The sequence below is a fragment of the Solea solea genome, chromosome 11 (assembly GCF_958295425.1).
Source record: "Solea solea chromosome 11, fSolSol10.1, whole genome shotgun sequence".
Lineage (NCBI taxonomy): Eukaryota > Metazoa > Chordata > Actinopteri > Pleuronectiformes > Soleidae > Solea > Solea solea.
This window is the reverse complement of record NC_081144.1, coordinates 18,617,724-18,645,659: the sequence shown is the minus strand read 5'-3', so window position 1 is coordinate 18,645,659 and position 27,936 is coordinate 18,617,724. Positions and strand designations below refer to the sequence as shown.

General features: G+C 41.3%; 2 protein-coding genes and 1 non-coding gene across 4 annotated transcripts; all 3 read left to right on the top strand.

Annotated features, from left to right (window-relative positions):
- Nucleotides 1-306: 306 nt before the first annotated feature.
- gabrd (gamma-aminobutyric acid type A receptor subunit delta) lies at nt 307-18,002 on the top strand. The gene is made up of 9 exons (XM_058644063.1): nt 307-633; nt 11,192-11,307; nt 12,906-12,973; nt 13,979-14,199; nt 14,996-15,078; nt 15,318-15,455; nt 16,294-16,449; nt 16,533-16,744; nt 16,970-18,002. The coding sequence occupies exons 1-9, from the start codon at nt 566-568 to the stop codon at nt 17,291-17,293; spliced, it is 1,386 nt and encodes a 461-aa protein (XP_058500046.1). The 5' UTR covers nt 307-565; the 3' UTR covers nt 17,294-18,002.
- trnaw-cca (transfer RNA tryptophan (anticodon CCA)) lies at nt 3,713-3,784 on the top strand. The gene has a single exon. It is a non-coding gene; the product is annotated as a tRNA-Trp (tRNA).
- A 1,989-nt stretch (nt 18,003-19,991) lies between the features above and the next one.
- On the top strand, nt 19,992-25,800 carry LOC131468118 (transmembrane protein 26). Of its 2 annotated transcripts, none has more exons than XM_058642031.1 (4): nt 19,992-20,195; nt 21,592-21,802; nt 24,115-24,259; nt 24,803-25,800. In XM_058642031.1, exons 2-4 carry the CDS (start codon nt 21,609-21,611, stop codon nt 25,550-25,552), a joined length of 1,089 nt encoding a protein of 362 aa, XP_058498014.1. In that variant the 5' UTR covers nt 19,992-20,195; nt 21,592-21,608; the 3' UTR covers nt 25,553-25,800. The 2 variants fall into 2 exon arrangements, with proteins under 2 accessions (XP_058498014.1, XP_058498013.1); XM_058642030.1 differs by having other exon boundaries at nt 19,992-20,199.
- The last annotated feature ends 2,136 nt before the right edge of the window (nt 25,801-27,936 follow it).

Genomic DNA, 27,936 nt, shown 5'->3' with positions numbered 1-27,936 from the left:
TCTAACATTATATAATACAGTATGATGAAGTCAGCCCCCCCCACACACACACCCACCCTCGACCGCCTTATGTGGCCAAATTGGATCTGACGTTTACAGAAATGGATGGATCGACAGATTAGAGAGTCTCTCTCTCTCACACACACTCTCTCTCACTCTCTCTCTCTCTCTCTCTGTTGCTGGGGGACAAGCGGCGGCAGCGGCAGTGGATGATCGGTGCGTCGTTGCAGTCAAATCAGGAGTTTTTTCTCCCCCCCCATCCCCAGGTGCGCTCTCCTCTCGCGCACCCCTGGATGTGTAGGAATCCGGGAACTGATCATGGGGTCACCGTCTTCATCTTCATCCCCAGCATCACCAGCATCATCATCATCATCGTCAACATCATCATCCTCAGCGTCCTCAGCAGTATCAGCGCATCACTTTACTTTGAGCTCGGCGGCGCCGGATCATCAGCAGAGGAGCGCACTGAAATAAAACTGTGGCTTTGTGACTGATTTACTGTCAGGGAAAGTTTGTCCCCCCCCCCCCTCTTGTGAAAACTGCTTTTGATCACAAAGCGTGTGGAATGGAGCCCCCAACTTTCCTGCTGTCGAGTCTTGCTGTGCTCTTCTTCGGAGGAGACATTTTCACCAGGTGAGCGCAGCATCTTCTTCTTTTTCTTCTTCTTCTTTTTTTTCACCTTTTTACATTCAGGTGACACTTCAGTGTCAATTCAGTGGATCCATCAAAATCAACCGTTCTGAGAATAAACATGAGAGCGTGAAAGCTAAAAGAAAATCGCTGTTCATTCGCTTAGAATCGCCTCCTACAGTTTTTTTTTAAAAATGTTATTATTACCTCGTGTTGCCTGGAGCTGCCATGGTGAAATGAAATGTACACGTTAAATATTTATATGTAAAAATACTTGACACCCACAACCTGAAGTGTGCTCTCTGCTCTCTGCAGTCAGGCACATATGGTCCATATGGACCGGATGACATCACTTACAGCCATGTATATGCATTGTTGAGGACAGGCTGAGGTGAGTGGGTGTTTATTTTGTGTGGCAGATAATGTCACCCACAGTCAGGCCTGCTGGTTAGGGGTCAAACATCAGATGGTGCCATGATGACAAAAGGCCTCTGCTCTTTTATTTACATAAACATAACAGACAGCAGATCTCAGATGCACCTTCACTGAAAAACCTTTAAAATGAACCAGTCCATTAACCTGCTCTCTTTAAAGGTCCATTGTGTAAGGATTTGTAACATCTAATTAAGGGTGCAACGATTATTCGAGTCATCTTTAGATTATTAATCGATTACTAAATGAACTAGTGTTTTTCCAACAACTAAAACAAGCTTTTTTGGTTGTTCAGCTTCTTAAAGGTGAATATTTTCTGCTTTCCTTGCTCCATAAAACAATCAAATCATTCAAATTGAATAGTTTTAGTTTGTGGACAAAACAAGATTTTGAGATTTGAGAAAATCATCATTTCTAGATTTGAAAAACAACATTTTTTCAACATTTTCTGGTATTTCACAGCCCAAACAAGTAATCGATTCATCACGGAAATAATCGACTGATGAATCGATTATGAAAATAAACGTTAGTTGCCGCCCTATACATCTAACGGTGAGACTGCAAACGGCAACAAACAGAGGGCTCCCTTCACTGGCACAAGCACGCCAGGGAACAACGGTGGCTTTTGCAGAAAGAATGTTGTTGTTGTTCTTCTTCACGAGTGTTTTAAACTTCAGCTTCAAAAAGGGAAAAAGCACGTACACCTTCCTAAAATACACATGAAAGGCTTATAATAAGCTTATACTACAGGATTCAACACAAGAAACAATCATATTGAGTAGGCGGTTTGTTACTAAATGGATTTTTAAAGTGGCCCTGGACAGAAAAATAAATAAATGACACAGATTTCTTCATAGCAGAACTCTATGTTTTTGTCATTAAAACAAACCTTAAAATAAACCCATGTACCATGAAGTAGATGCTCCTGCTTTGTTTATCTGTTCAGTATAGAAGGCGCTCAGTTTACTGTGTGGTTTAAGCGTTCAGCTTCCAGTTCAGAGGTGAACAACCGGCACCAGCGACTAAAGTTTGAGACTGAAGCCTCTGAAGCTTTGGGGGAGATTTGGCCGCATCACTTCCCCGTTGTCCCTCTTGGCTGTTCACCAGCAGAGGGAGTAACAGCTACTGTAATTGGATTTTCCTGCTCCCACAGTCACTGCTGTTGTTATTTTGTTCTCAGTGAAAATGCAGGATGAAGGTTTTTTTGTCTTGCACGACGTTACGTGTCATCTGTCTCTCTCTCTCACACACACACACACACATGCACACACACTCATTTGAACTCTTCATTTATCCATTTCATATACGTTGGTCAGCTGTTGTGAAGTCATGCCTGGCCACTTTAGGTGTGGTTTGGATTTTACATGCTTTCTCTCCAGCTGAAGCATCATTTACTCTTCACTTCACCAAATACAACCTGCATTTAAAGTATGGCACAATATTTGACAACAGAGTCAACAAGAAGATCAGGGTTTAAAATCCTGTCTCAGGATCTCCCATTGGTCGTTGTAGCTGAAGTTTGCCAAACTGCACGCTGCCACACACAAGTATAAGGATGATCATTTTCACCAATAGCAAGGAAGATCATTGTTTTGAATCATTGTAAATATTAACGAATGTGTGTTATTCAGCCTTAGAAGGAAAAGGAAAATGTTTTAAAACTTTATGTCTGTGACAATTTCTCAGACAAGAACAATAGGCACACATGGGTTTATGGCTAAGATTAGATTAGATTAGATTCACATTTACATATTTAGGTACAAAATGCAGATTGCATCCAACCAGAAATACATTAACAAGCAGTAACAGAATAAATGCAGGTGTATAGTATGATACTTTATATTTATACATTCATGCACACATACAGTATTATGTGTGCATGAATGTATAATACTGTATGTGCACAGTGGTGCAGATTGTTAGTATTACAGGGAAATGTACAGTATGTACAATAGTGTGGTTGGGATGATTTATATATATATATATACATATAGAATGTACATTATAGCACAGTGGTGCAATAATTGAAATAAACTCTGGGAGATAGATTGTGTACAGTAGTGCAAGTAGAATATAATGAAAATAAGACTAAAACAGTAGTACATTATGGAAAATAGGGAATAGTGTGATGATAATACAGTACTGGAACCAGGGAACTAAAGTATTAAGATGAAAATGTCTGTGAGGGATTGGTTGATACTCACATATAGAATGACACCAGACTTATAGAATATACACCTGTGCTTTTCCTGCAAGGACATGTCTGTTGTTGGATTTCTCATCTTCATTAAGAAATCAAGCTCGACAAAGGTTGGTCAGCTGCACAGTTCCCCCCTAACCACTACAATTGTTGCTCTATTTTGATGAAGTTACCCGTTTGTCACTGATCTCGTTAACAGCACTCGCATGATAAAGTTTAATGTAGTGTACTGACATTCTGCCTGTGTGACCAAGTTAAACTGACTGGTTTTAACTGATGATGAGGACTGTGGGGATTTAACCCGTAAAGGTCCAGTGTGTAAGAATAAGGGACATCTAAAGGTGAGACTGCAGACTTCACCACATTCACGCAACAAGCCTCTGTCGGCCTCTGCTGTTCAAGTTAAATATTCTTTAAATAACCTTTCTGATATGTTTTATATGTATAACCGACTCTGTGGCGCAACGGTAGCGCGTCTGACTCCAGATCAGAAGGTTGCGTGTTCAAATCACGTCAGGGTCAAAATTCTTGGGCAACGTACATAAACATGTACCCTGGTGTGTGTCTATCACACATTCTAACAAACCTCTGTAAGTGTGGAAGCACAGACAGACACACACACACGCAATTTCACCAGAAGAACTCCTTATGTGACTTTAGCATATAACAGAAAGCAAAATGTTCTTTTCTGGTAAGTGTCTACTTGAAGGGTTTATTTTAAGGCTACATAAACACAAACAAATGATTGTACACTTAAACCAGGGGTCTGTAACAACTAGAATCAGAAGAAACTATAAGAACTACATTAAGAAAACTGCAGTTTTTACCTGCAGATTTAGGAAGAGTCCTTTTGTTATTTATGGAAAATTGCTAATGTAAAAAAGTGACCCACTTTGAAATAAACAAAACCCGTGTTTAGATTGGATGTAGTTCATGCTTGAGAAAGGCTGTAGTGTGTGGATGCAAAGATGGACACGCCTCCAAATGTGCATGAGATTTAATTGGAGAGTCGGGAAAGGCTTCTCCATATTTCAAACACAGATCTGTTGAGTTTAGGGAGGATTTTTTTTTTAATATTGCTTTAGACGTAGACATAGGATGTGACGCATTTTTTTAGGTGACGCAATATTAAAAACTTTTATTTCTCGCCTTGGTAGAAAAAAATAATGGCCGATCGTGATAATCTATGATCATCATATTTATCATATTGAATGCGAAATATGGCAAATATTATAATTGAATATTAAAAATATGTGGAATTGACAAAATGATATTGAAAAAAAAAGTCACTTAATAGTTAAGTTACAGCAGAATTTGAACATATTTATAGGCTATGTCATTGTTTCTAACACATGTAAATATCTGTCATTTAACATTAAAAATCCAAAGAAATAAACCAGGTATTATGTCGGCAATAACTGTTTTTTAAGCATATATGTATTGTCACTCTCCTTTGAGAAGCAGAAACATGAGCCCAGAGAAACAACTTGTGTGCAGTGTTACATCCCAGTATATCTGGCATGATGGGGATACAACCTAAATAAATATTATTTATAATCCACGTCGCCCAGCCTTGATTATCAGCTAGTTTCCAGGACCAGAGTTGTGTAATTGCTGTAGTTAGTGTGGATGCATAGTGTGGACGATCAGTGATCAGTCAATGCCAACCATAGTTCTTCTTTTCTCCCGCAGCTCTCCTGGTGGGTTAATCTGTCTTTGCATGTTTAGTGCTAACGTCCTGCCGAGTGGTCCTGCAGAGGACAGCCGTGAAAAGAGAATCGACTCAGCGTCGTGCTTTTTGACAGAGGCAGATGAGGTGAAGTTCTTGTGTGAACACCTGAGAAATACCCCCAATGAGCAAGTTACGACACGCAGCGCGGCGTGAAGCAGGAGAGTTTAATCCCAATGTTTCAGGACCTCTCTCGTGCGTCACACTCGTTCTCACACCTGCGCTCAGGTGACACACTTGTCTCCTTGACTAATCTGTATGAGAGGCTGAGTCAGCGGGTAAATCCAGAGAGTACACCGCCCCAATAACACAGTGATCTCATCATGCGCTCATCACTGCAGGGACACGTTTTAAGATGCATGTAAGAGACAGTTTTACTCTAATCTGTTTACTATATCACAAATGTTCAAACTCTGATGATCAGAGATGCTGTGGGAATTGGGAAGTTAACATAATCTATTATTATGAAAGTGGAATTAATGCACAAAACTGAGTAAATACATATGCAAATTAAATACATTAATATTTCAGTAGCCCAAACAAATAAAAGTAGGCTATTTCTCCCCAGAGTTTTATTATTATTATTATTATTATTATTATTGTTAATAATAGTAATAATAATAATAATAATAATAATTAGTAAGTAATATAGTAAGTTATATACTGCAAGTATAACGGTTTACAGTCCAACATCATTAAGTAGCTATACTTATTTCTAGTTATACATTGCTACCTTTGTCCACAAACAATACAACATGTTGGAAGGGGGCAGCCCATGGCCAAGTGGAAAGGGAACTTGGCTTGTAACTGGAGGGTTGCCGGTTCAAATCCCCACCTGGCCAAAAAGGGCAGGGGTACCCCTGAGCAAGGTACCCAACCCCCAATGCTCCCTGGGTGCTACTCAGTGTGGCAGCCCACTGCTGCTAATTCTAGGATGGGTCAAATGCAGAGGAATACTTTCCCTAAGGGGATTAATAAAATGTAATTCTTTAAGAATTATATGATATATAGTTATATGATATTATATTATCATATTACACGGGGAGCTCCGATTGTTTGAGGTTTTTTGAAATAACTGAGAATATGCATTTTTCTCTGATGAAGTCTCAGCACACTTCTTTCCTCACAACTGTCCTTAAGCTGACCTCTGACCTCCCTGCAGAGGGAACAAACATTATCACGAGTTGATAGGAGCTTGTGTTATCACATGGTTAACTTCATTGGTAAAGATTAAAGAACAACTTCTTTTTTTAGAATGTGACAGAATTCAAATGAACTTTCCTTCCAGGAAAAAGCTGAAGGCCGGCGTAAAGATAAACAGGAAGCACTAATCCTCTGTGTCGCTTATCTGCTGGAGAAGCACTGCGCCCATCGCACAGTGCTGCAGACACACAGCAACGAAACCTGAACCAGAATACAATTAGCATGGAGCTGTTTGCAGCGTCTGGGTGAACAGACTCAGTTTGTTGGAAGAAAATGTGGTATTAAATAAATCATTTTAGACAAAGACAGGATAAATTAAACCCATTATTTAATTAAAACTCGTCTTTTGTCAAAAAAAGGCATAAAATTCAGATTTCAACCTATTTCTACACACGAGAAGGTAAAGTGTTCAAATACAAACCACAGAAACAAAATGTGTTTTCTTAGAGAGTCATGATGAGGCTAAACTGCGTAGTACTCAGTTTATACACAACAAAAGTTTCCTTTATGTAAATCTGAAACCTTTCTTCTCACTTTGGGATCATCTGACATCAGAACATTACAAATGATTCCTCTGCACGTGCCACGGTTGCACATAAAGCAAGATCAATATCTGCAAAGCAACTCGACGCAAGTTGTAAAAGTGTTTTGTCAGCTTCACAGTTCTCACAAATAATAATAATGAACGTTTGAAATTGTTTTTGTAATAAGAGTTTTCGAAAGAGTTCATCAAAAGAAATCATCGTCATACAGAAGCGTTCAGTTTCACCTTTCTCTGTGCAGTATCTTCTTTTTTGTCAAACATTTGACCTTGTTGTTGTATAAAAGTCAGAAGGACGTGGGTTTGATGTGTGTGCCAGGATGAGAGGATGAGGAAACAGGGAATGTCTTACTGTCATTGTAAATGAACACAGTTCTAACAACACATCATACATTGACTGATGTTTATGATTAGGATTTAACTCGCCGGATTGTGTTGCAGCACATCACAGTGCTCATCCTGTGCCGATGCCAATAGAGTAAATAAAACCAAGTGAGGATCAAGACATCGACAGTCAACCCATGCTCGGGTAACTAGCAGTGTCACTAAATCAAATTAATTAAGCATGTTAGTGTTTGCTGCACATTATGATCACCAAAAATAGAGACGCCATCAATTTGAGTGAGGCTGCCACCACAATCTTGTCTTCCCTCTCCTCCTCCTCCTCCTCCTCCTTCTCTCCCCATCTGTTTAATGTGAGCTCATAAACAGACGAATGCAGTTCCAGGCCTCGGGAGGAACGTTCATCGAAAATAAAATATGTGAGGAAGAGCTGCGTCTGGAAACGCACACTCCGGACTCTTTTGTCACGTATGGAGTGGATGAGAAAACAGGAGTGAGTCTCCGCAGAGAGCAATCAAATGTTCAACGCTGTTCATTTCGGTCTTTTTTTTTACTCGGGCAGCCGTCTGTGAGCTGTGTCGTCCTTTGTTTGGTGACAAACCTGCTGACTCAGCGAATCAAGACACAAAAACACTGTGTCATAAGTTCAGAGGTGAAGATTATATCTGCTCTGTATCAGCCAGTGAATGAAGGGACAAGATAGATAGATTACCATATAAAAGCCTTACCATATGCAATATAGAAGAATATAAACATATGTAAAACAATATGTAAAAAGAATAATAAAATGTATCATGATAACAATGTTACAAATATTAAAGATGTAAACAAGTATCAGTAGTATCAAGAATTATATATGATATTATACTGTATATGGTAACAACATACAGAGAATAAAATTATCAGCAGTATCAAAGAGGAAAAAAGAAAGATGAATATTAGTAAATATTACTCTAAATTAAATTCATTTATTTATTTATTTTTTAAATAATCCAAATTGGCATATGCAATTTGAATTAGAGTTCAAGTTAAAGTTCATTCCATAATTGGATTCCCAAAATGTACAGTATATATTATTTTATGAAATTATTGATCAAAATAATTTATTCAGGCGATAAAACGTAACCACTTTATTGGTCTTTCAGAGTAAAAGTCATGTGGTGCGCAGGAAGTGATTCCCAAAGTGTTGTGTGATGCTTCCTGTTTTTCTGTGACCTTAAACTCTGGAACATCCTCCCCTGAGATATCAGAGCAAACTTAAAACTAACCTTTTTAACAATGGCATAACGTTGTATTAGGTTATGCCAAGGATGTAGCTTTTTGAATTTATCAGACCAATTTCTGTTTTGTTGCTTGTTTGATTTTATTTTAGTTGCATCTTTGCATGAAATGTGCATTAAAAATAAAGACAATGACCATTATTACACATAATAATAATGAGACTGGCCTGCCTGTTACAATTTGTACCCACAATTGTAGGAACATGCACACTATCGAGAGTCAAACAGTGAAGGTCAGGGATTCTTATTATGATAACTATATAAAAACAACAACAGTAAAATCTCTGTAAACTCATCAATCTGCAGCACTTTCATGCAGATTTAATATTAAATTACGCTAACTTGACTCATACGGTAGATTCTCCCTCACCATGTCATCTGCGATGATGGAGAAGCTCTTTGTCTCCAAATTTAGAAACTGCCAATGAAGAGCTCCAGGAGTCACGTACGGGGATTAATTATATCCTCCCTCACTGCCCCCATTTATATCAGACAAGACAGTGATTGCCCGCCTAAAAATACATCTGCCACGACCAAATGCATTCACTCAGGAAATGTTAGTGACACGGCAGAAGCTGTTTGTGCAGAAAAGGAGATGCATTTGTGTTTAATTTGCTGTCCATGTCACTGTGAGTGTTATGTGTTGCTCTCTATAGTTGGTCGACTCTCCTCAAAATGTCAGCCTTCTTTCAAAGGTCAATGAATGGCTTTCCGTGGGTTGGTAATTAACGGCCATGAGGTCCATTTCCCCGATAATGCCACTGCCCGGGCTTTATAACGCTGAATGTCACCCAAAAACTCTGATTTGACTTCAATTGTTTTTGTCGCACCTCAGTCACTTCTCTCAACACCAGCGGAGAGTCACAGTGGGTCTGAAAACAACAGTCAATAAAGCTCGGTCTGTATTTGAATGACCAGCATATCACAGCGTCACCAGTCGTGTCAGGGTGTGAGCGGCTTGACATAGACACACACACACACATGGACAATGGTCATGTATCTAAATGTTGTCTGTTTACAGGCTCTGTTAGAGAATGCAAAACTGCCACCTGGTGGTGTCAAGGCTGCGCTGCACTTCTCTGAGGCCTGTGGCTGACAGACTGTGGCTCAGGGGCCCTCCAGCAGTCTCTGCAGGCTCCGGGGGGGCCTCAGGGGAGTCTCTTTAAACCAGAATATACATACTTTCTTCTATTTCACTCTCCACTATTCCTCTAGTGGAGGATGCATGAGAACTAAATTAAAGCATCACTCTTCAAACCTAAAGACAGTGATATTAGGTTTGAGTTTAAGTTGTTCTGAATGAAAGCAGCGGTGGAATAAGAACCTATTTTAATTAAAATGCTGTTTTGGCTCGGTGCAGTAAAATGTGTCTATAGCATGATATTATGATGTTACGAGCTGAGATATTTGAGAGAGGACAAAGGTGGCGGTTGGTTCTGTGCTCACGTTTGGTATTTGTGACTGTTTTCATGCAGAGATTTAGAGAAAAAGATGTACAAGTTGCTTTCATGGCACGTGGCTAATGATCTGGCGCAGACATTTATACTTCAATAACAACACAAGGTCATTGTTTTTTTCAAAGTCAACATGACTGAAACCCACTGACATTGTAGCACAAATAATAATGTTTAATGCCAGATATAAAAGTATTTTACCAGAAAATATACAGAAACTGTTCAGCAATGGAGGTGGGGATTGTAACTTAGGGAACAATCTTAACTTCAACCTTTACACGACCCCAAGATGTGTTTGCATATCTGTGAGTGTTGATTTGAAGCTGTTTAAAAGAAAGTTTAATTCATAGGAAATATAAAAATGAAGTGAATGCTTCAAGTTACCAGGTGGTCTAGGGGCTATTTCTTATTTGCTAAGTAATAGCCCTTCCTAATAGGAAGCAGACTATAATATGTAATACTTTATTGAGAACGGGTGGGAGCTAATAAGTTGTACGAGTATGCAACTCAATTCATTTCAAACATTTCTTCTTGTTGTAATTTTAAGCCATTTTTTTTTTGTATTTTCCAAGTCCAGCAAATATTAATTTAAAACAGAGATGAAACTGAATTTGAATCAGAATCTGCTCTGTGGATATTAACATACCGGGTATTTGCGTTGTTGTTTTGTTGCAGAACGGTAACAAGAAAACGTGAGTGAAGATTAAAGAAGACTCGGGATCAATAAAGATTAAATTAGATTAAACCCAGAGAAGAAAATCCAATTACAGTAATGGAATCAGCAAAACACACACAATATAATATGAATGTAAAACTTGGATATATAAAAAAAACAAGAGAAGAACATCTGTGCAGGGTATGAATATATAAGTAGGCGTCACAGTAGAGAACAGGTGTGCAAATGGTGCAGATATGAATGTATAATGAAGTGTCCATGGTGTGTTTTTGTGTCTGCAAATCAATAAATGTCTTAATATGGTTCATATATTGACTGGAGGTCACTGCAGAGGACAAATCGTATCGTGCTGCGGGTCAAAGTTGCACTTATCGACAAGAACCAAAGAGAATGTAGCCACGTGATGAATGTAACTCTGTGCAGAGTTTTTCCTTCCTTTTGACTTTGTTTTGACTCACACAACGGTAGCAGCAGCAGCAGCAGCAGATCACTCACTGGATTCTTCCTGACAAACAAACAAACACACTGACAAACTTAGAGTTGATCTGATGAACTTTGTACTAATATTCTCTTTTGTGATGTCAAAGTTTATTTTCACTTTTGTGTCCCCACCCGAGACTCTGCCAGGTTTTCCCGTGTGGACACACGATGTGGTCAGGACGTCCCACTGAAGCCTCCTATGTTTGCTGTTTGTCTCTTTATAGGGCCATGCTGAGTGACATTGGGGACTATGTAGGTACAGACATTCAAATATCCTGGTTACCTAACCTGGATGAGTTAATGAAGGGCTATGCCAGAAATTTTCGCCCTGGGATAGGAGGTGAGTATGAGATCTACTGCTTGTGGCATTGGGTTGCATTTCATCTCCTCACATTTACAGCCATCCTTAGCATAACCGCGAACCAAGAAACACCAATGCAGATGTTTGCATTTCACTTTCGAGGTCCATTGTCCCGACAGATGTCTTTATTTCAGTTTTTTTCTCGTACACCATGAGAGCAAATAAACAATATTTAGTCTTCAGTCAAGGTGTTTATCGGGGATGAAGAGGGAGACGGGCGGTGCAAACAATGTGTGGAGACGTTTGCTAAGAATGGCTGCAAGATGTGAAACATCCAATGACCACAGTGATAGATTTCTCAATCTCACAGCTTAACTCAGCTGAGCAGAAGGTGAAAATGTGGAACAGGAGCGCTGCTTCCACCCCACACACACACAAAGGAACGCTCGCACATCGCTTCGCTGGTCATTGTGTGGTCACTGCATTCCTACTGATGAAACATTAGACAAGGGGATGAACAGAGAGGCTGTTTTGACCATTGGGGAATCATGTGTGTTATGTTTAAGTAATTCCCACCATTCAGCTCATAACTTGTCTCCTTTTGTGTGGCGTTCTATTTGTGTATATAACATACACAGATGAGGAAAAAGCAGGTTTATAGCAGGCGAAAAATGAACAAAAACTTTGTTTTTATTGTGTAAAAACAAGACACTTTTGTCCAAAGAGACTTGTAATGAATGTGTATTTAACCTTCGTAGAACCAGAACGTAATGTCATTGAAAATGAGGAACATCTCCCCAAATGCGCTTTAAGCAGCGCCATGGGAATGTGTGGATTTTATTTCTTACACATCTAAAGCTTGTTTTTTTCAGTGCACAGTTCATTTGCAGATGCACCGTCACTGCATTTGCGAGCGTCACCTCACTGTGTGCAATGCAAAGTTTTACGACACAGAGTAAGCGCCGCGTTAACTTGGCGGCGCGTTCACTCGTGATGAGCCACTTGCGTACAACGCTTGATGAGGCTCGTCTAAACTGTCTCCCGCTGACCTTGGCTCCCAGTAAACCTGCCACTCTTAATCACCTCACACTATACATCAGGTGTCTGGTCAATAGAATATCATTTAACACAAAACGGTTATGGGAAGGCGTTAAATGGCGGGGAATGGGAATGTATGATTCCTTAATGTTCAGTATAAATAGCCTCTCTGTTCTGCATCAGTGAGCTCCCCCTGCCGTCTCTGCCCTTGAGCAACACAGAGACACACTCCATGCTAATCATATGGCAAACTGATGAGTGTAAATGAAAGTGTGTGTGTGTGTGTGTGTGTGTGTGTGTGAATGTTGGCAGAAGCTCACTCTGTGCGAGTCCATGAAAGCCCAGTTCTGTTTGTGAAAGCCCTCAGTGTGATGTGCCACTTAGCATGGTTAAACTGGATAATGCTTAATCTCTATGCACTGTAGGAGTGTTTGAGAAGTGTGAGAGTGCTGGGTGGGAGGGAAACAGATGGGTGATGGAGTGATGTGAGGATGGGAGGGATTGATGGATTCAGAGTGAGTGTGTGTGTGTGTGTGTGTGTGAGAGAGAGACGGGGGAAGGGGCTGTTTGGCCGTCTTTTCTCACTTGTCGCCCTGCAGGTCCCCCAGTGAACGTGGCCATGGCGATCGAAGTGGCCAGCATTGACCACATCTCTGAAGCCAACATGGTAAAGTACACTAAGGTCACTCTCTCGCTTCCTCTGTCACGACTCGACCGCTCAAAGACCCGACCCGAGGGTTTTGAAAGTGCTCAGTGTGAACGTGTGCGACACACTGGCTGAGTTGTTAGATCATTTTTATACGGTCATGGATTTTTATGCAGTCAGAACTGAATCCAGTGGGACATTTTCTCACATTATCGTTTGATTTGAGTCAACGTTCAAAAAGCAGTCGATTCAACAATGTCAGTCAGAGCTAATATGCTTTGTTCCATCCTTCATTCTGTAGTTCCATTCACTGCAGAAACAATTATACTTATAGAGATGCAACATTTGATAAAAGAAATTGGTTTCCACCAAACCGCAGCGCTTGTGTGTCTAGATAGTAATTTTGCATTTCAGTTTTTATGACCAATCGACTTTAACGGGTCAAATAAACAAAACTAACTCACTACAACACCCCCCTCAAAAAAGAAAATAAATAAAACGACATTAAAAAAACATCCCTTTTTAATTAGGGATGGGACGATACCACCCAACTTGAGTCTCTACTGATATTAGTGTGAAACAGTCATTTTAGACCAATTATGAACGTATGAAGCTGTTGAGTCAACATTTGTGCTGAGTCATTTTAAAGACACAATTCTCCAACGGTGTAACAAATATTGTTCTCCCCCAAACATGACTCAGCTAAAATGCATTTGCTGATCTGTATTTACATTTTTACAGTCTGTGCATAGTGAAGCAAGATTTTTGAATCGTATCAGATTTGACATTTTTATCCGTCTAATTTTACAGTACAGTACAGTAATACTCTATGATTACTCACTCAGATGTACTATTATTTGTAAATGTGGTGGACTTTCCCCGTTTTATCTGTATTAAAACACAATTTGAGTTGTTTTCTATAATTATACATGAGTGTTGATATAAAGTGTTTTTCCTGGTGTCCATGACTCAGCCTTTGTGTGTGTGTGTGTGTGTGTGTGTGTGTGTGTGTGTTGTTCCTGGCAGGAATACACCATGACTGTGTTCCTGCGGCAGAGCTGGCACGATGACCGGCTGTCCTACAATCACACCAACAAGACGCTGGGGTTGGACAGTCGCTTCGTGGACAAGCTGTGGCTTCCCGACACCTTCATCGTCAACGCCAAGTCAGCTTGGTTCCACGACGTGACTGTGGAGAACAAGCTGATCCGTCTGCAGCCCAACGGAGTCATTCTATACAGCAGCCGGTAACAGAAGACACATTACTGACAGCACCAGTCACAGTTAATCTATCACATTCTGAGAGGGAACTGATTTCTCTAAAAGTGCTAAAAGTGAATCTCAGTGGCTTTTAAAAAGGAAGGTAATCTGGTCATTTAGAAGCTGCGAATGAAATTGTCAAAAGGAACCGTACTATTTGAAGAAAATCCAAAATAGGATCTGCCACCTGTGTGGTTAAGGTTTGCCTTTAGGTCATAACACATTTATGTTTTATTTCAGTCCAACTGCTCTCATAAGTGTTGTTGTTTTTCACGCATGGGAAAAAAGCTCCGATAAAATCAAAAGTAAGCTGCCTACAGCACCAAAGACTCAGCCATGTCTCCTACAAATGATATTCCCACACAACTAAACTGCATTCTCAATTACAAACTTGTTTTCTTCAACAAAATGATGATACTTATTTTTTTTTGACAAATTAAATGTTTTATTTGATTTTTCTTTCTTTTGTCTTCCTCCAAACCTGTAAGATAAAGGTGGAATGAAGCCCCTTTTCTCATTCACTGTCGCCTTTCCATCAAAATAAAAAACTTTCCAGATTTGCAAAAGAGTTTTAGAAATAACCATGGTTATTAAACTGTACTAATAATTATAAAATAATACTAATAATAATAATACTACTACTAATAATACTAATAATAATAATACTAATAATACTAATAATACTAATAATAATAATACTAATAATACTAATACTAATACTAATAATAATAACAATAACAATAATGATGATAGATTCTAATGAGGGTTCTGTTTTGTTTCCAGAATCACTTCGACAGTGGCGTGTGACATGGATCTGACCAAGTATCCCATGGATGAACAGGAGTGTATGCTGGACCTGGAAAGCTGTAAGTCTGAGATTTACCTTTGCCTCACACACCCTTTATGCAGTTTTTTTTGGATTTACTGCGGGAATGTCTCCGTACAGTGATGTCCACATAAAAGTAACAGTTCTAAAAAAAAAACCCCATCCACTCCTCAGCGCACAGATAAAAATGATATGTGCTCAGTGACCCTGACATTGCACAATGTATCTTTGTAGGCTGGATTGATGAAATGCCTGTTGTCATGTGTTATTTCACTGCAGACGGTTACTCCTCAGAGGACATTGTGTATCACTGGTCGGAGAGTCAGAAACACATCCATGGCCTGGACAAACTGGAGCTCTCCCAGTTCACCATCACAGACTATCGCTTTGTCACTGAGATGATGAACTTCAAATCTGGTAAGCATTATCTGATATTAGTGCATCAACATCCATGCATCCATGGTCGGAATCTTTTCGGAATGACGAAGCTTCGCACACGTAACTATAGCTAGTTATATAAAAATGACATTCACATCATCTTACGTCGCATCAGCAATGACAAATACTGTTTCCGTGCTGCGTGTCGTCCCCGATAAACAGTCCATGTGGAAGCTGTAAACGGAGCGACACCAGCTGGGTTTTTCTTTTGGTCGTTTGGTGGTTGAATACTTTGTAACGAGGCACTAAGAGCAGCTCCACTGACCAACATAATGCACTTTCAATAAACATTTCACGGAGTGCATAGCATTATGCAATGCACTCTCCTGATGGCACATGATTAAATAACAACATGTTTATCACTCACAATTCAAGGCTGCAGTGAAAGCTTCTGCTGGGCCTGCACGTTACTTCACTGTTTCATTCCAACATGCACTATTTCTGAGGGTTTGGACTCGGCCTGACTGCTGTGTTAACGATGTTGAGAATTCCTTTTGAGGTGTTTGTTTTGCTTTTCTTTCTTTTTTTGAAGTGCAGGCACTTCTGTGGGTTTATTTGATGCATAGAGGGAATTTATCCATGAAGCGTGCTGCTGAGCCAGGCAGGAGGTGTATGAGATGATAGGAGTTGCTGCTGGAAAGCTCATCAATCTGCAATACTATACATCAATCTCTTGTGCCATGAGGTTTTGGCCACTAGGGGCACAAGTGAGCAGAGAGACACTCTGCCAGTGTCTGGGAAAACCAGTTAAGGATTTTTCCACATTCTTTGCTTGAGTAATTAAATTCAGGTTATGTTTTTTTTTTTTTTCTTCCAGCGGGACGATTTCCAAGGCTCAGCCTTCGCTTCGAGCTGAGACGTAATCGAGGCGTCTACATCATTCAGTCATATATGCCTTCCATATTGCTGGTTGCCATGTCTTGGGTGTCCTTTTGGATCAGCCAATCCGCAGTTCCTGCTCGTGTCTCCTTAGGTGGGTATTTGTCTGACGGACATTTTGTAACCGGGTAACTCAACTTCAATCAATATTTTGTCACTTTGACTTTTTCCCCACAGGGATCACCACTGTCCTCACCATGACCACGCTGATGGTGAGCGCCCGCTCCTCCCTGCCACGAGCGTCAGCCATCAAGGCCTTGGACGTCTACTTCTGGATCTGCTACGTGTTTGTGTTCGCGGCGCTCATCGAGTACGCCTTCGCACACTACAACGCTGACTACAGACTCAAAGAGAAGGCCAAGGTGAAAGCCAACAAGTTCAGCTCAGAGGTGAGGAAACCACTCCCATCAGCAGATAACAAGGCCTGGCTTGCAGGGGGTGGGGGTGTGAGTAATGAGCACGCCTTTCAAACAGTGACCTGGTCACTGAAAATAGATTTTCTTGCTGGGAATTATTATACATGATTGTCATGTGTCTGTTTGTAACTGTATATGTTCACTAAAGGCAGATGACTGAATCCACTTTTCCCATGGCCTCCCCTCTCTTCCTTACAGTCCATCGTAAAGAATGGCAAACAGGCTATGGTCCTCTTCTCCCTGTCGGTCACTGGTATGAACCAAGGTGTGGTGATTGCCAGCCGCCAGGGACGCACTCAGCGCTCCAGCAGTGAAATCCCCGGGGAGGGCGGCACAGAGGAGGTGGAGCCGAGGAGGAGAAGGTCCAAGCAGCCGGAGGAGAGGGAGGAGGGGAAAAAGTGCTGTTCCAAGTGCGTCTGCAAGCCCATCGACGCCGACACCATCGACATCTATGCCAGGGCCGTGTTCCCTTTCACTTTCGCCGTGGTGAACGTGATCTACTGGGTGGCATACACTATGTGAGGAGTAGGCAGCAGATCCATGCCAGTGGCTGCCGTCCAGGACTGTATATAAGAGACTGCTGGAGCTGTTCGATGCTGGCAGACTGGTGCAGCTGAAATTTATTGCAGGCCTCGGTGGGAAGGAAAAAAAAAAAAAAAAAGATTCAGAGGAAATAAAGTGTTGCGATCTGTGAATGTGGAAGAACGATAATTAACGGAAAGAGTTATGAGTTTAACAGGATTTTAAATCTTTCAAATACAAGTTAGAGAAAAGTCATTCACGAGTGCAAAAGGGCCGCGTTGAAGACTCATGTCCTCTCGCTACATGGACCGAGTCAACACACGGGAGACGATAACAGGTCATCTCACTTCATGAGCTGCAGTACTGACTCACAACAAGCTCACATCTTTAAAACACAAACATAAGTTAGCTTAGATAAGTCGCAGTCACAAGCTGGAGTGAACCGTCTGTTATCTCCAAAGGCAAAAGCGCCGCCCAAACCAAAGGATAACATGGTGAGGTGTACAACTATTCTGCATGGCTGATAACTCACTCACTCACCCCCTCCCTCAGGCATCGCCACCCTCCCCTTTGCCTTGTTCTCCTCTCGTCCTCCACCCATTCTTTTTTTTTAAAGTCATCTTTTGTTTAAGACACCGTCTGGAGTGTCTTATCTCCTTCTGCCAGTTCTGCCTGTTTCCTCACCATCATTAAAGGACTTCCTCCACTACCTGTGTGTGTGTGTGTGTGTTTCCCTGCGAGTCTCAAATGTTCACTTGAACCTACATTTCTGACAGTTTTGGGATATAAATCTACATAATCAGTAAAACAAAAACATTACCCGCAGTGAAAATGATTTCAATAGGAAAGGCTCAAGGAAGGATTCAATTTTGGGGATTATGATTAAGTGACTTGCAGGCTCAGCGAACAGGGGCCAAGGATTGTGGCCTATTAATAATTTCAGACTCTTGTCTGTCATGTGAACTGGGAAATTGAATTTGGGTGATTAAAGGAGGAGAAAGCACTATGGCCTCACAGTAAAACAACGTCATATTTCTCTTTTGGATTCAGCATCACTGCATTACATCTGTGGTAATCATTGAGTTCTTTGGTTACATTTTAAAAAGATCTTATGAATGCAACCAAACATTAGACGAGCAGCGTGATGTCCTGAGCTAGAGGAACTAAACACCAGGGATCAATCCTAGGAGGAGGTTAATTTTATAGCTATAAATAAGATAGTTCTAGCAGATCATCACGTGCAGCAGTCTTAGAAGGAGCAAAGCTTCCAACATGTTCTCTCTCCTAAAGCAGCACTGTCTATGCTGGCTCGGACGTGTCCAGAGGATGGACGATGGAAGAATTCCACAGGACATCCTTTATTCAGAGCTGGCACCTGGCAAAAGACCTACTGGCCCACCTCAGCTCACGATTAAGACATCTGTAAGATCTCAAGTCCTTCAACATCAACTCTACCACCTGGGAAGATGCCGTCCAGCGACAAAACCTAGTGGCAACAGGCGCTCCACCGTGGACTGATCTCACATGAATCCTTCCAAGCCCAACACCACAAAACCAAGAGTGCACTGAGAAAGCAACGGCAACCACACTGGGACACAACTCTACCCTCTTCATCTCTCATCTCTTCATCAGCCTTCTCTTGCACAGATGCCTGTGGCCGCGTCAGCCGCTCACGGGTTGGACTCCTCAGCCACAGCAGATGCTCTGCTAAATTCGAATTTGAGTTTATTTCTCAAAAATCATCTATCATCAGTTGGGCTGTAATCACGACTGACAATGACTGGACATTTATGCAAATATCGATAAACGGTCCTAGATGGTTGATTGCCAGTTTGACGTTGAACTGAGACCTATTATTATTATATTATTATTATATTTTACAATAACAATGAATAAAGTGACAGGCACATGAGTTTCATGCAGCTTTCATCATCAGCATCAGCTGGTTGGTTTTAGTTTTTCTGGGCCACAACTTTACTGTCTTTGTTCTCACCTGGTCTCAGGCTGTTTGAGACAGACGAGAGGTAACACGAGAACACGCTCTGCTATAGACCATGTTAGAGACCTGCTGGTGAACAGTGGAGAACTGGGTGTTAAAGAGAATATTGTAAAAGTTAAGGCCTCTTCAAATACTCTGAAGAGGATATAGGAGTAACACGACCTTGACTAACTTCCTGACCAATGTTAAGGATTGGCATACGGACTTCATAACAAAGAACAGCAACAACCCTCTAATCAGTCATCTGCCGTTGATTCACTCTGGCGCTTTAGCAGACTGACAGGCTCAGCATTCATGAAGAGCATTTACCCACATGGCTGCTCATTCAGATGCAGCAGCGGCGGGCACAACACTAACACACTTTAGTGGCATCTCCTTTCCCTTCCTGTGTTTTTATGTGCGAGGATGCCGGGGAGCAGGAGCGGCGTTATCAGACGCAGCGGTGCAGAGACAGAGCAGACATGGGTGGGAGCAGGGCAGGGCTGGGTGCTCTTTGAACAGGGAGCACAGCAGGCCGACTTCTCCCAGGCAGATAACTTTGTTCTGGGGTCAGGAGAGGTGACATCATGACGGATGGCGATGAAGATGTGTGCGCATGGGGCAGGAAACGTTATCTCCAACACACACACACTACCGTTTACTGATACACACACTCCAGTGGACTTGAACAACACTCACTCACCCACCGAACACGTACACACACACACACACTCATATGTCTGACATGCCGGCTCATCCAGTGGAGTCTCGGAGGTGGCTTTCATTTAAAAAGGTAGAAAGAGAGTGACACAGAGCAGGTCACACGGTGTGAGGCTGCTGTTGTCATTTTCTGCTACACAGCGCGAGAACTGGTTGGAAGCACAGTGAAGGGACTGATCTCAACACGGAGCCCAGGCTTATGCTGTAGGTCTGTACTGCATGCAACCGTATACATATTGCATGAATTCTGTTCAAGGCAAATTGGTATTCATGATAGCAGCACCCAACACGCTATACCTGTTTCTCCACACAGGCGATAACAGTCACAGAGAGAGCTGAGCTGAGAAGTTAAAGGTGTCAGGAGAATAAAGACAGAGGCTTGGAATGTATACATATTACTCTTGTAATAGTGGGAATTTGAAAGAGCTAAGTCATGTTGAGTTGTAGTCCTCCTAAAACAAAGTTTTGTAGGATGTTGATTAAGCGAAATCTCATGACAAAGAGGATAAAAGTCAAAACAACACCATTGAAGGATTTCATTTAACAGCATTTTCAGCTTTGTTGGCATCTAGGAGAGTAATGAGCTAACACAACATTTGTTTAACTACAGACTGAGATTTCTCACATGTTAATTGTATATCTGATCAATAACTGTTAATGTTTTATTTGAGTGTTTAAAGAGAAGACACTCGGTGAAGGGGGGAGGGGTGTGTGTGACAAAAGTGCTCATTCAGAAGGAAAACTGGATTTTATATTATATATAAATATATAATACTTCATTTTTAGAACATTTTGAGCACTGCTATTAAAATAAATCCACAGAGATCCCACAATCGAATTTAAGCAAATACTATGCAAAGCCTCCTCCGAGTCTCATCTATTAGTCTAACTCTCGCAAATAAATCACTGTTTGCCTTGAATTCTCCAAAGCAAAGAGGCTTTTATCTCAAACATTTTGACAGTGAGGACTGTTTTCACAGCAGTTATTGATATAATAAGAGCTAAAGTGGGGGGTTTAATATGTAATGATGCAGGCGGTTTACGTACAGTAAGTCTTTGCTAATGTGTCATGGTTGGTTTGGTTTTTGGCAGCTTCAGATCAAGTGCAAAATGCGATCAGATTGAAGAGTCTTCTGGCAATTCGCACTGTTGGACATTAACTTTATTACCATAATACAATAGAACAACAGTAATGAGTTCAAAACATCTTAAACTATTTTACTGTTGTGGCCTTTGAGACTTTGTTTACAAAAGTAGGAAAAGAAGTGCTTGCTTATGTTCTTTCGCTCTCACGCTTGCCAAAACATTTTTTTTATAATCAGTTTCATCTTTAAGAGCTTTGAGCTCTTCTTCACCTATTACTTTATATACTGTATGAGCTTTGGGAATGCTGAATCACCCTCAACTTTCATAAACAATGATTTTGTTTTTAAGAATAAATGTCACCTAAATAGAATTTTTTTTATTATTCGGTCTGTACACAGAATATAAGTGGAAATCACTATCAAACAAGACCATATAGTGATGTTTAAAGTAAAGTCAAGAAATGATAAAATACTGAGTGAGAAGTGTAATAATTAAAGCTATATCTGTTGTGCAGGTTTTCTTTGGCACACAATGTGTCACCTCGTGAACATCCTGCTGGCCCTGCTGAGTCGCTTCCTGTTTGCGGTCCACGGCGTGGTCACAGTATGGCGTGTGGTGGTCGTTAAAGGGGAGCCTCTCTATTGGCTGCTGCTGACGGGCGTGGCTCTGCTGGGCGTGGAAATGGCCGTCACTCTGAAGTGCACCCGAAACGCAGAGTGGAAATGGTAACATACAGGTTATGTACATTATCGATGAATCTGTGGATGACTTTCTCGACGGGTCAGTAAAATGTCAGAAAATGTTGACCAGTATTTCTCAAACCTGGAAAAGATGATGTTCTCAAACGTCTCATCCAGTTGCCTTGTCCAAATGATTCAGTTTGAAGGATTTCTTTGTTATATGGAACAATGAAACCAGAAAACATTCACATTTAAGAAGCTGAAAAATCTGAAAACTTTAATTCCATATAAACACTTAAAATAGTTGACGATTCATTTAGTAATCAACTAATAATTGATTAATCGAGTAATTATTTCAGCCCAAGTAAACTTTACACCATTATGAGGGCTGAACGATTTTGAATAAATATCTAAATTGCGATTATTTTGACAGGAATTGTGATCGCAATATGATTCGTGATATGAGAGGAAATGGTCATTTTTACGTCATTATTCTCATTTTCATTAAGAAAAATCCATTTAAAATGATGACTGTGTGATATTTGTGCAGCTCTGTGAGAAACAAAGATGTTCCCTTCAGTCTGTAGAATACGACGTGTATAGGTCAAGACAGTAATTCATCTAAAATGATATTTTGACACATATTTTGGCTTAACAACTCTTGCGATATGAAAATTGCAGTGGGCTGTATTGCGATTTTGATAACATTTCGATTAATTGTCCAACCCTATCTGCTATTCAACACAGTACACAGTGTTAACACAGGGATTAGGCTGACAGTGGACTTTTGGTGCTAATCCCATTATTACAACAGCACACAAGGGGGTATCTTTAGAATTAAGTTGGTCTAATTATCACATTACACAACATATTAGATAATAATTAGTTGTGCAATAATACTAATTGTCTGGAGGAGGATTTCTTTGAGTTCTCCTGTCATCCTCATTTATTAACCCTAATCCCTAATAACACTGGCATGCTGACTGATGACATGATTCAAATTTTTTGATGTAAGATTTTATTTTCCAGTCATCCTATACTTTATCATATACTCTTATTTAGAAGTAATACTGTAAACATAATGTCATTTTCCTGCTCAAAAATCCCCCCCATAATTATATCACTCTGCTGATATACATACAGTTTATACTATACAAAAAAAGTAAACGCTGAAATCACACACAAGAACTTCAGCAAACAATTTCAATCTCAGCTGAAAATCTTTACCAACTCTAAAATAACTGCAATCTTCAGCCCACTGAGGGCTGCATTCAAAACCACACAGAAAATCAAAGACTGTGATAATTAAGTGTTCCCTACAGTTTTTTTTGGAGCAGTGTTTTTACAACAGATATTGAGATATTGTACTCTTTCAGCCACAAGTGTGATTATCAACAAATCTGTGTGCTTTACCAGCCGACACCGTGAGTGCTGTATGACACATCGCGCCTCCACTCTGTCTCACCAAGGACACCGAGCTTATGTGTCTTTGACACGAGCCGAGTGCAGCAGTTTTCCGTACGATGAGTAAATACATGCAAATGGAGCGTCCATCTAATTGATGAAACAAAGAATTTTAACAGGCCAAAGAGTCGGCAATAGGGTTAAAATGAGATAAATTAGCATGTACAGTAAGCCAGATGCAGTAAGCCTTTTTTGCACTTGTAGAGACTCATGCACGCGCCGAGGGCAGCGAGAGTCGGCTCATATTAGGCCTGCGATATTTACAGCCTCTAAACTCTCTGTCATCCTCTGAAGCTCGTCTCGCTTTCGCTGTCAATCAAAAGTAAATCTACCCCCTCTGCTGTGTTATTGCTCTGTCTTTCACGGAGCTGATGCTCTGAGCCTGCGATCATGTCTCTGTCACAGCCTCTCTTATCCAATCACATCACTGGTAAAATGTCTCCTGCTGGCTCCAGTCAGTTCTGACCAGGGAGCTTTCCAAAAAAAACAAACCCATAAAAAAACGATGAAACACAAACTGACGTCAACCTTTATAATGTGAGCCTCAAAAAGGACATAAGCATTTAGTGTCACACCTCATTCAACACCGAGCGGCATCTCATTCAAAAGCTACAGCTCTCCAGTGCACACTCAGTGAACATCCATAGATACCAGCTTTCTTCAGGCCTCTCTCTTCCTACTTTGAAGTTTTCTCATGAAAGCTTTACACTGTCAAGAGGGATTTGCATATATGATGAGAATAATTGTCTGTCTGAACGTCAGTGTTACTCTTCGTGGGAATAAAGCAGCGCTACCTTTATTTTTGAAAATAAACATAAATAGACAAAAAAAGCTGCCACTAAAAATAACCTAACCCCCACCTTCATCCCTCTGCTTTCGTGATCCTCTTTCAGGTTCTCCCCCATGGTGTTCCTCTACCTCAGCACTGTCATTCCCTCCATTTGGTTTCTGGAGCTGAGCCTGCTGCAGTCCAAGCTGCCCGTCAACAGCTCCTCAGGCCCCGAGCTTCATTTGCTGGCTCAGATCCCGATCACAGCGGTAGGCTCAAAAATCGTCCTTCCCCGCCTCACCTTCCACACAGCCACATTAGGCTAATACTGGTATCAGATCAGATTCAAATCTGGCGAGGGGCAGGATAAACTATTACTTGCAGGAAATTCATAATGGACACATTGAGATGACGTCCAGATACAGACTCCTGCCTGAAAAACTCTAAGATCTCTCCCCCTCTGGGATGGTTTTAGTGCAGTTTCTTTCATGTAGGATTTTGGGAGCTTTTGCCCCTTGGCTGTGCTCGAGGCTGGGTGGCAGCGTTTGAAGATGCAGTGTTTTCGGGAACATTGTGAAATGTTAAGGGGCGCTGTCAGGATGAACTCAACGAACCCTGGTTCTAATGGAAAACATTAGAATCAGATGATAGCTAGGGTATCATCTGCAACGACGTGATTTTATTCACACACAAAGTCTTTGCGTGTCCTGAAAAGCGATGTGTCATTATGTTCACGGTACAAACTACTGATGAAATAATCTCATTAAAAACTTGTTTTTTAGTAACCAGATGTTACCATTTCCTTGAATCAGGCCATTGTGAATCTGGAGCCGGAGAACTGGGTGATTGGACTGGAGCAAACCATGCTCATAGTGTTAGTCCTCGGTCGCTGGCTGATGCCCAAGGGAGACATGTCCCGTGACCAGCTGTCCCAGCTCCTCATGGTCTACGTTGGACTGGGGGCAGACATCCTGGACATCTTTGACACCTTCAAGGAACCTGAAGTCAAAACCAACCGGGCCATTGTTATTATTGGCCTGGCCCTTTTCTCCTGGGCGCTCATGCAGTTTCCTCTAGTGCTCACTCAGAAACGATACCCAAAGGGTGAGTCTCCTCATGGGAGCATGAGGAGACGCAAAGGTCTTTTCTGCTGCCTCGGTTCTCCACCCTCGTCTGCCTCCTGCTGCTCCAGTGAAGTGTGGAGCCTGCTGCTCACAGTGGGGCTCCAAGACGGCCCATTCCTGCTTTACCGACTCTACCTCATGGTCCAAGAGCAGGTGCTCAACCAGCTTATGATCTTCTTCACCTGCAAGAACATCCTCATTGTCCTGCTGGAGCTTTACCGAATCTTTGTGGTTCAATGTGAACAGAACATAGGGAAATTGGATTTGAAGAAGTGTGATGCCCTCGTGCCCTGCTGTCAAACTCGGACGGGTGGGGAGGAGATTGAGGAGGAGGAGGAACAGGGAGACGCAGGGAGAGAGGAGAGGGATGAGAGCTGTCACACAGACACAGAGGGGGGGACTAAGAGGGAAGAAGATCAGAAAGTTACCCAGGTATAGTAATGCTCAAAATGCCGTAAGGCATGGCTTTGGCCCTCAGTGGGATTGGGGTGGTGGTAGCAGAGGGATTGTGGCTTTTACACAGCAAGAAAAAAGTCAAACCCATCTGGCATCTTTTGCATCTAAGCCTCATTCAGAGAGACAGCCTCGGCTCTCTGGAGGGGCAGTGACTAGAAACAGACTTCAGGAGAAGAGAATAAGTTCCCACTGAAATGATCAGAGATTCATTTATGCAATTCCCTTTTGATCAAACCTGCAGCGAGGAGGTACACTTCTACAAGTTTCACTTTAAGTGTCAGTCAGTTTCAGTCATTTCTGGCAGCTAAAACCAAAACACCACCTTTTTTTTTTTCATCAACACCGTGATTTAATGTGATTCCACTTTGAGCGTTTATGTATTTCTCATTAAATGGTGGTGGTGATGATGATGATGATGACAGCTTCACAGTTACAGTTCTATTATATGAATAAATATGACAGTTTTAAATGATAATAACATGGTTAGTACATTTTTTATTTTTTTTTAAATAAAGATACTTCGAAAAAATCATTAAATGCAAAGTGTTTTTTTTTTTCCTTAGATCACCATGAGATGGCAGTGTTGCCAAGTCAACCAAAACACTGCACACACAAACATTCAGCGTTGACTTGACTGGAACTTGCATATCAGTTACACAGACTGATAAGCAACACAGTGGCAGTGTGGAAGACCATTTTTCTTGCCACTTTTTTGGTATGATAATCTACTCTCGGGGGCTTTTCTGTTAGACATAATGATGCAATGAGGATATAGGAAGTCATGTGACACATTAATTTAAAAGATTCAGTCACCTTCGGGCTGGCGCTGAATAATTAAATCTGATGTGGTGAACGTAGAGAAAGCTCATATGATCTAACAAGTTGGTAGGAGAGCGAAAAGCGTTGCTGCATTCGCCAAGGTTCATTTTCCTCTCGAGCACAATCAGCCTATGGAAGCATGTTTTTGAGAGCTCAGTGCAATTTTTATTATGTCTGAAAAAGCACACTCGTGATTATGTGGGAGTTTTTCAAGTTCGACGTGATTTGCTCTCACATTCTCTCCTGCGAGAGATGGAAGGTGCTTTTGAGATATTCCTCCACAGCTCATAAAAACAAGAGGCTCTTAGAGAGCCTATAAAGACAGAGAAATGTTTGAGCAGGAGCTCGGGGTCTCAAGGTTTTCGAGCCACTTCACAGTGTTCACAAACATTCGCTGCTCAGTCCCTTCCTCGCCTCGCTCTACACAATACCTCTCCTGTCAAACAGGGGCCGGGATGGAGACCTCCTGCATTTATGGATGACCCTCTCATTCCGTGTCTCTAACTCTCTGTGAATGAAGAGCGGCAACAGCAGAGAGTGGCAATTCAATCAAACTCTTTGAAAGCACCGCCTTGTATCTGTGTGCACTTCACCTGAGGCCCCGAACAATTTAGGAGCCTTATGTTTTCAAGAGACAAAGATGGAGACATAATGTGACACAGAAGAGAGGGGAAATGAACTGTTTTTCTCCTTTTGGTTGCATGTGCTTGAATATGCATCGCATAGAACATGAGCGAGGTTTCCTGAACTCATGACTGTAGGCTACTTTCTGAGCATTTGCTGGAGAGTATTATTGTATTCCCCGTGCTTCATCTTTGTGGGGACACTTGAACAACTTTTTAGTCGCCAGAAGGAACAAAAGTATAACAAAGAGCCCACACTGAGATAAATGAATTGTTCCAGCAACAGTTATGCTCGTTCTTCATCATGCCCAGCTGTCACTCCCAGGGAAATGACATCACACAGAGCCAGTATGAGAGCGCAGCTTCGTCTTCGTACCTGCGTTCTTGGAGAATCCGATATTCCAGTGACAATGTGATGTGGGCAACACAATGGGGTGATGAAAGCGCCGCTTGCTTTGCGACGAGAGTCCTTTTCCTCTTCAGATTAACTGCATGCTTTAACAAGATTGTGTGGGCATGTGGGAGGATGGGGATGTCAGCTGATCCATGGGCTGCCCTACATAGATAGAGAGGGGGAGAGAAAGAGAGTGTCGGAGACTCAAAGCCTGCAGTTCCACTGCACATGGATATACAGTATTTATATACTGAATATTCTGTGAGGTATGTACAGGATGAATATGAATATATAAAAATAAATAGGAGCCCTCATGAGCCTTCAGCTTTAAAATATACATTTGCACAGAAAATAGTGGCGCTGCCTTCGAAACTCATGACATGAACATCCCAGATTTGGTTGATGTATCACAGAGGAAGAGCCATTGCATGTGAAATAATTTCCCACAAAAGCTTCTAAACAGGTCCAAGTTTCTCGAGGACAAAGTGGAGCGACTGATCACTGACATTTCATTTGGTTGGAGCGATGAG

Coding starts and splice junctions, on each gene's coding strand:
- gabrd (XM_058644063.1), top strand. CDS start 566: ATGGAGCCCCCAACTTTCCTGCTGTCGAGTCTTGCTGTGCTCTTCTTC. Junction 634..11,191: donor GGAGGAGACATTTTCACCAG/GTGAGCGCAGCA, acceptor GTCTCTTTATAG/GGCCATGCTGAGTGACATTG. Junction 14,200..14,995: donor GTCATTCTATACAGCAGCCG/GTAACAGAAGAC, acceptor TTTTGTTTCCAG/AATCACTTCGACAGTGGCGT.
- LOC131468118 (XM_058642031.1), top strand. CDS start 21,609: ATGTGTCACCTCGTGAACATCCTGCTGGCCCTGCTGAGTCGCTTCCTG. Junction 21,803..24,114: donor CGAAACGCAGAGTGGAAATG/GTAACATACAGG, acceptor ATCCTCTTTCAG/GTTCTCCCCCATGGTGTTCC. Junction 24,260..24,802: donor CTCAGATCCCGATCACAGCG/GTAGGCTCAAAA, acceptor TCCTTGAATCAG/GCCATTGTGAATCTGGAGCC.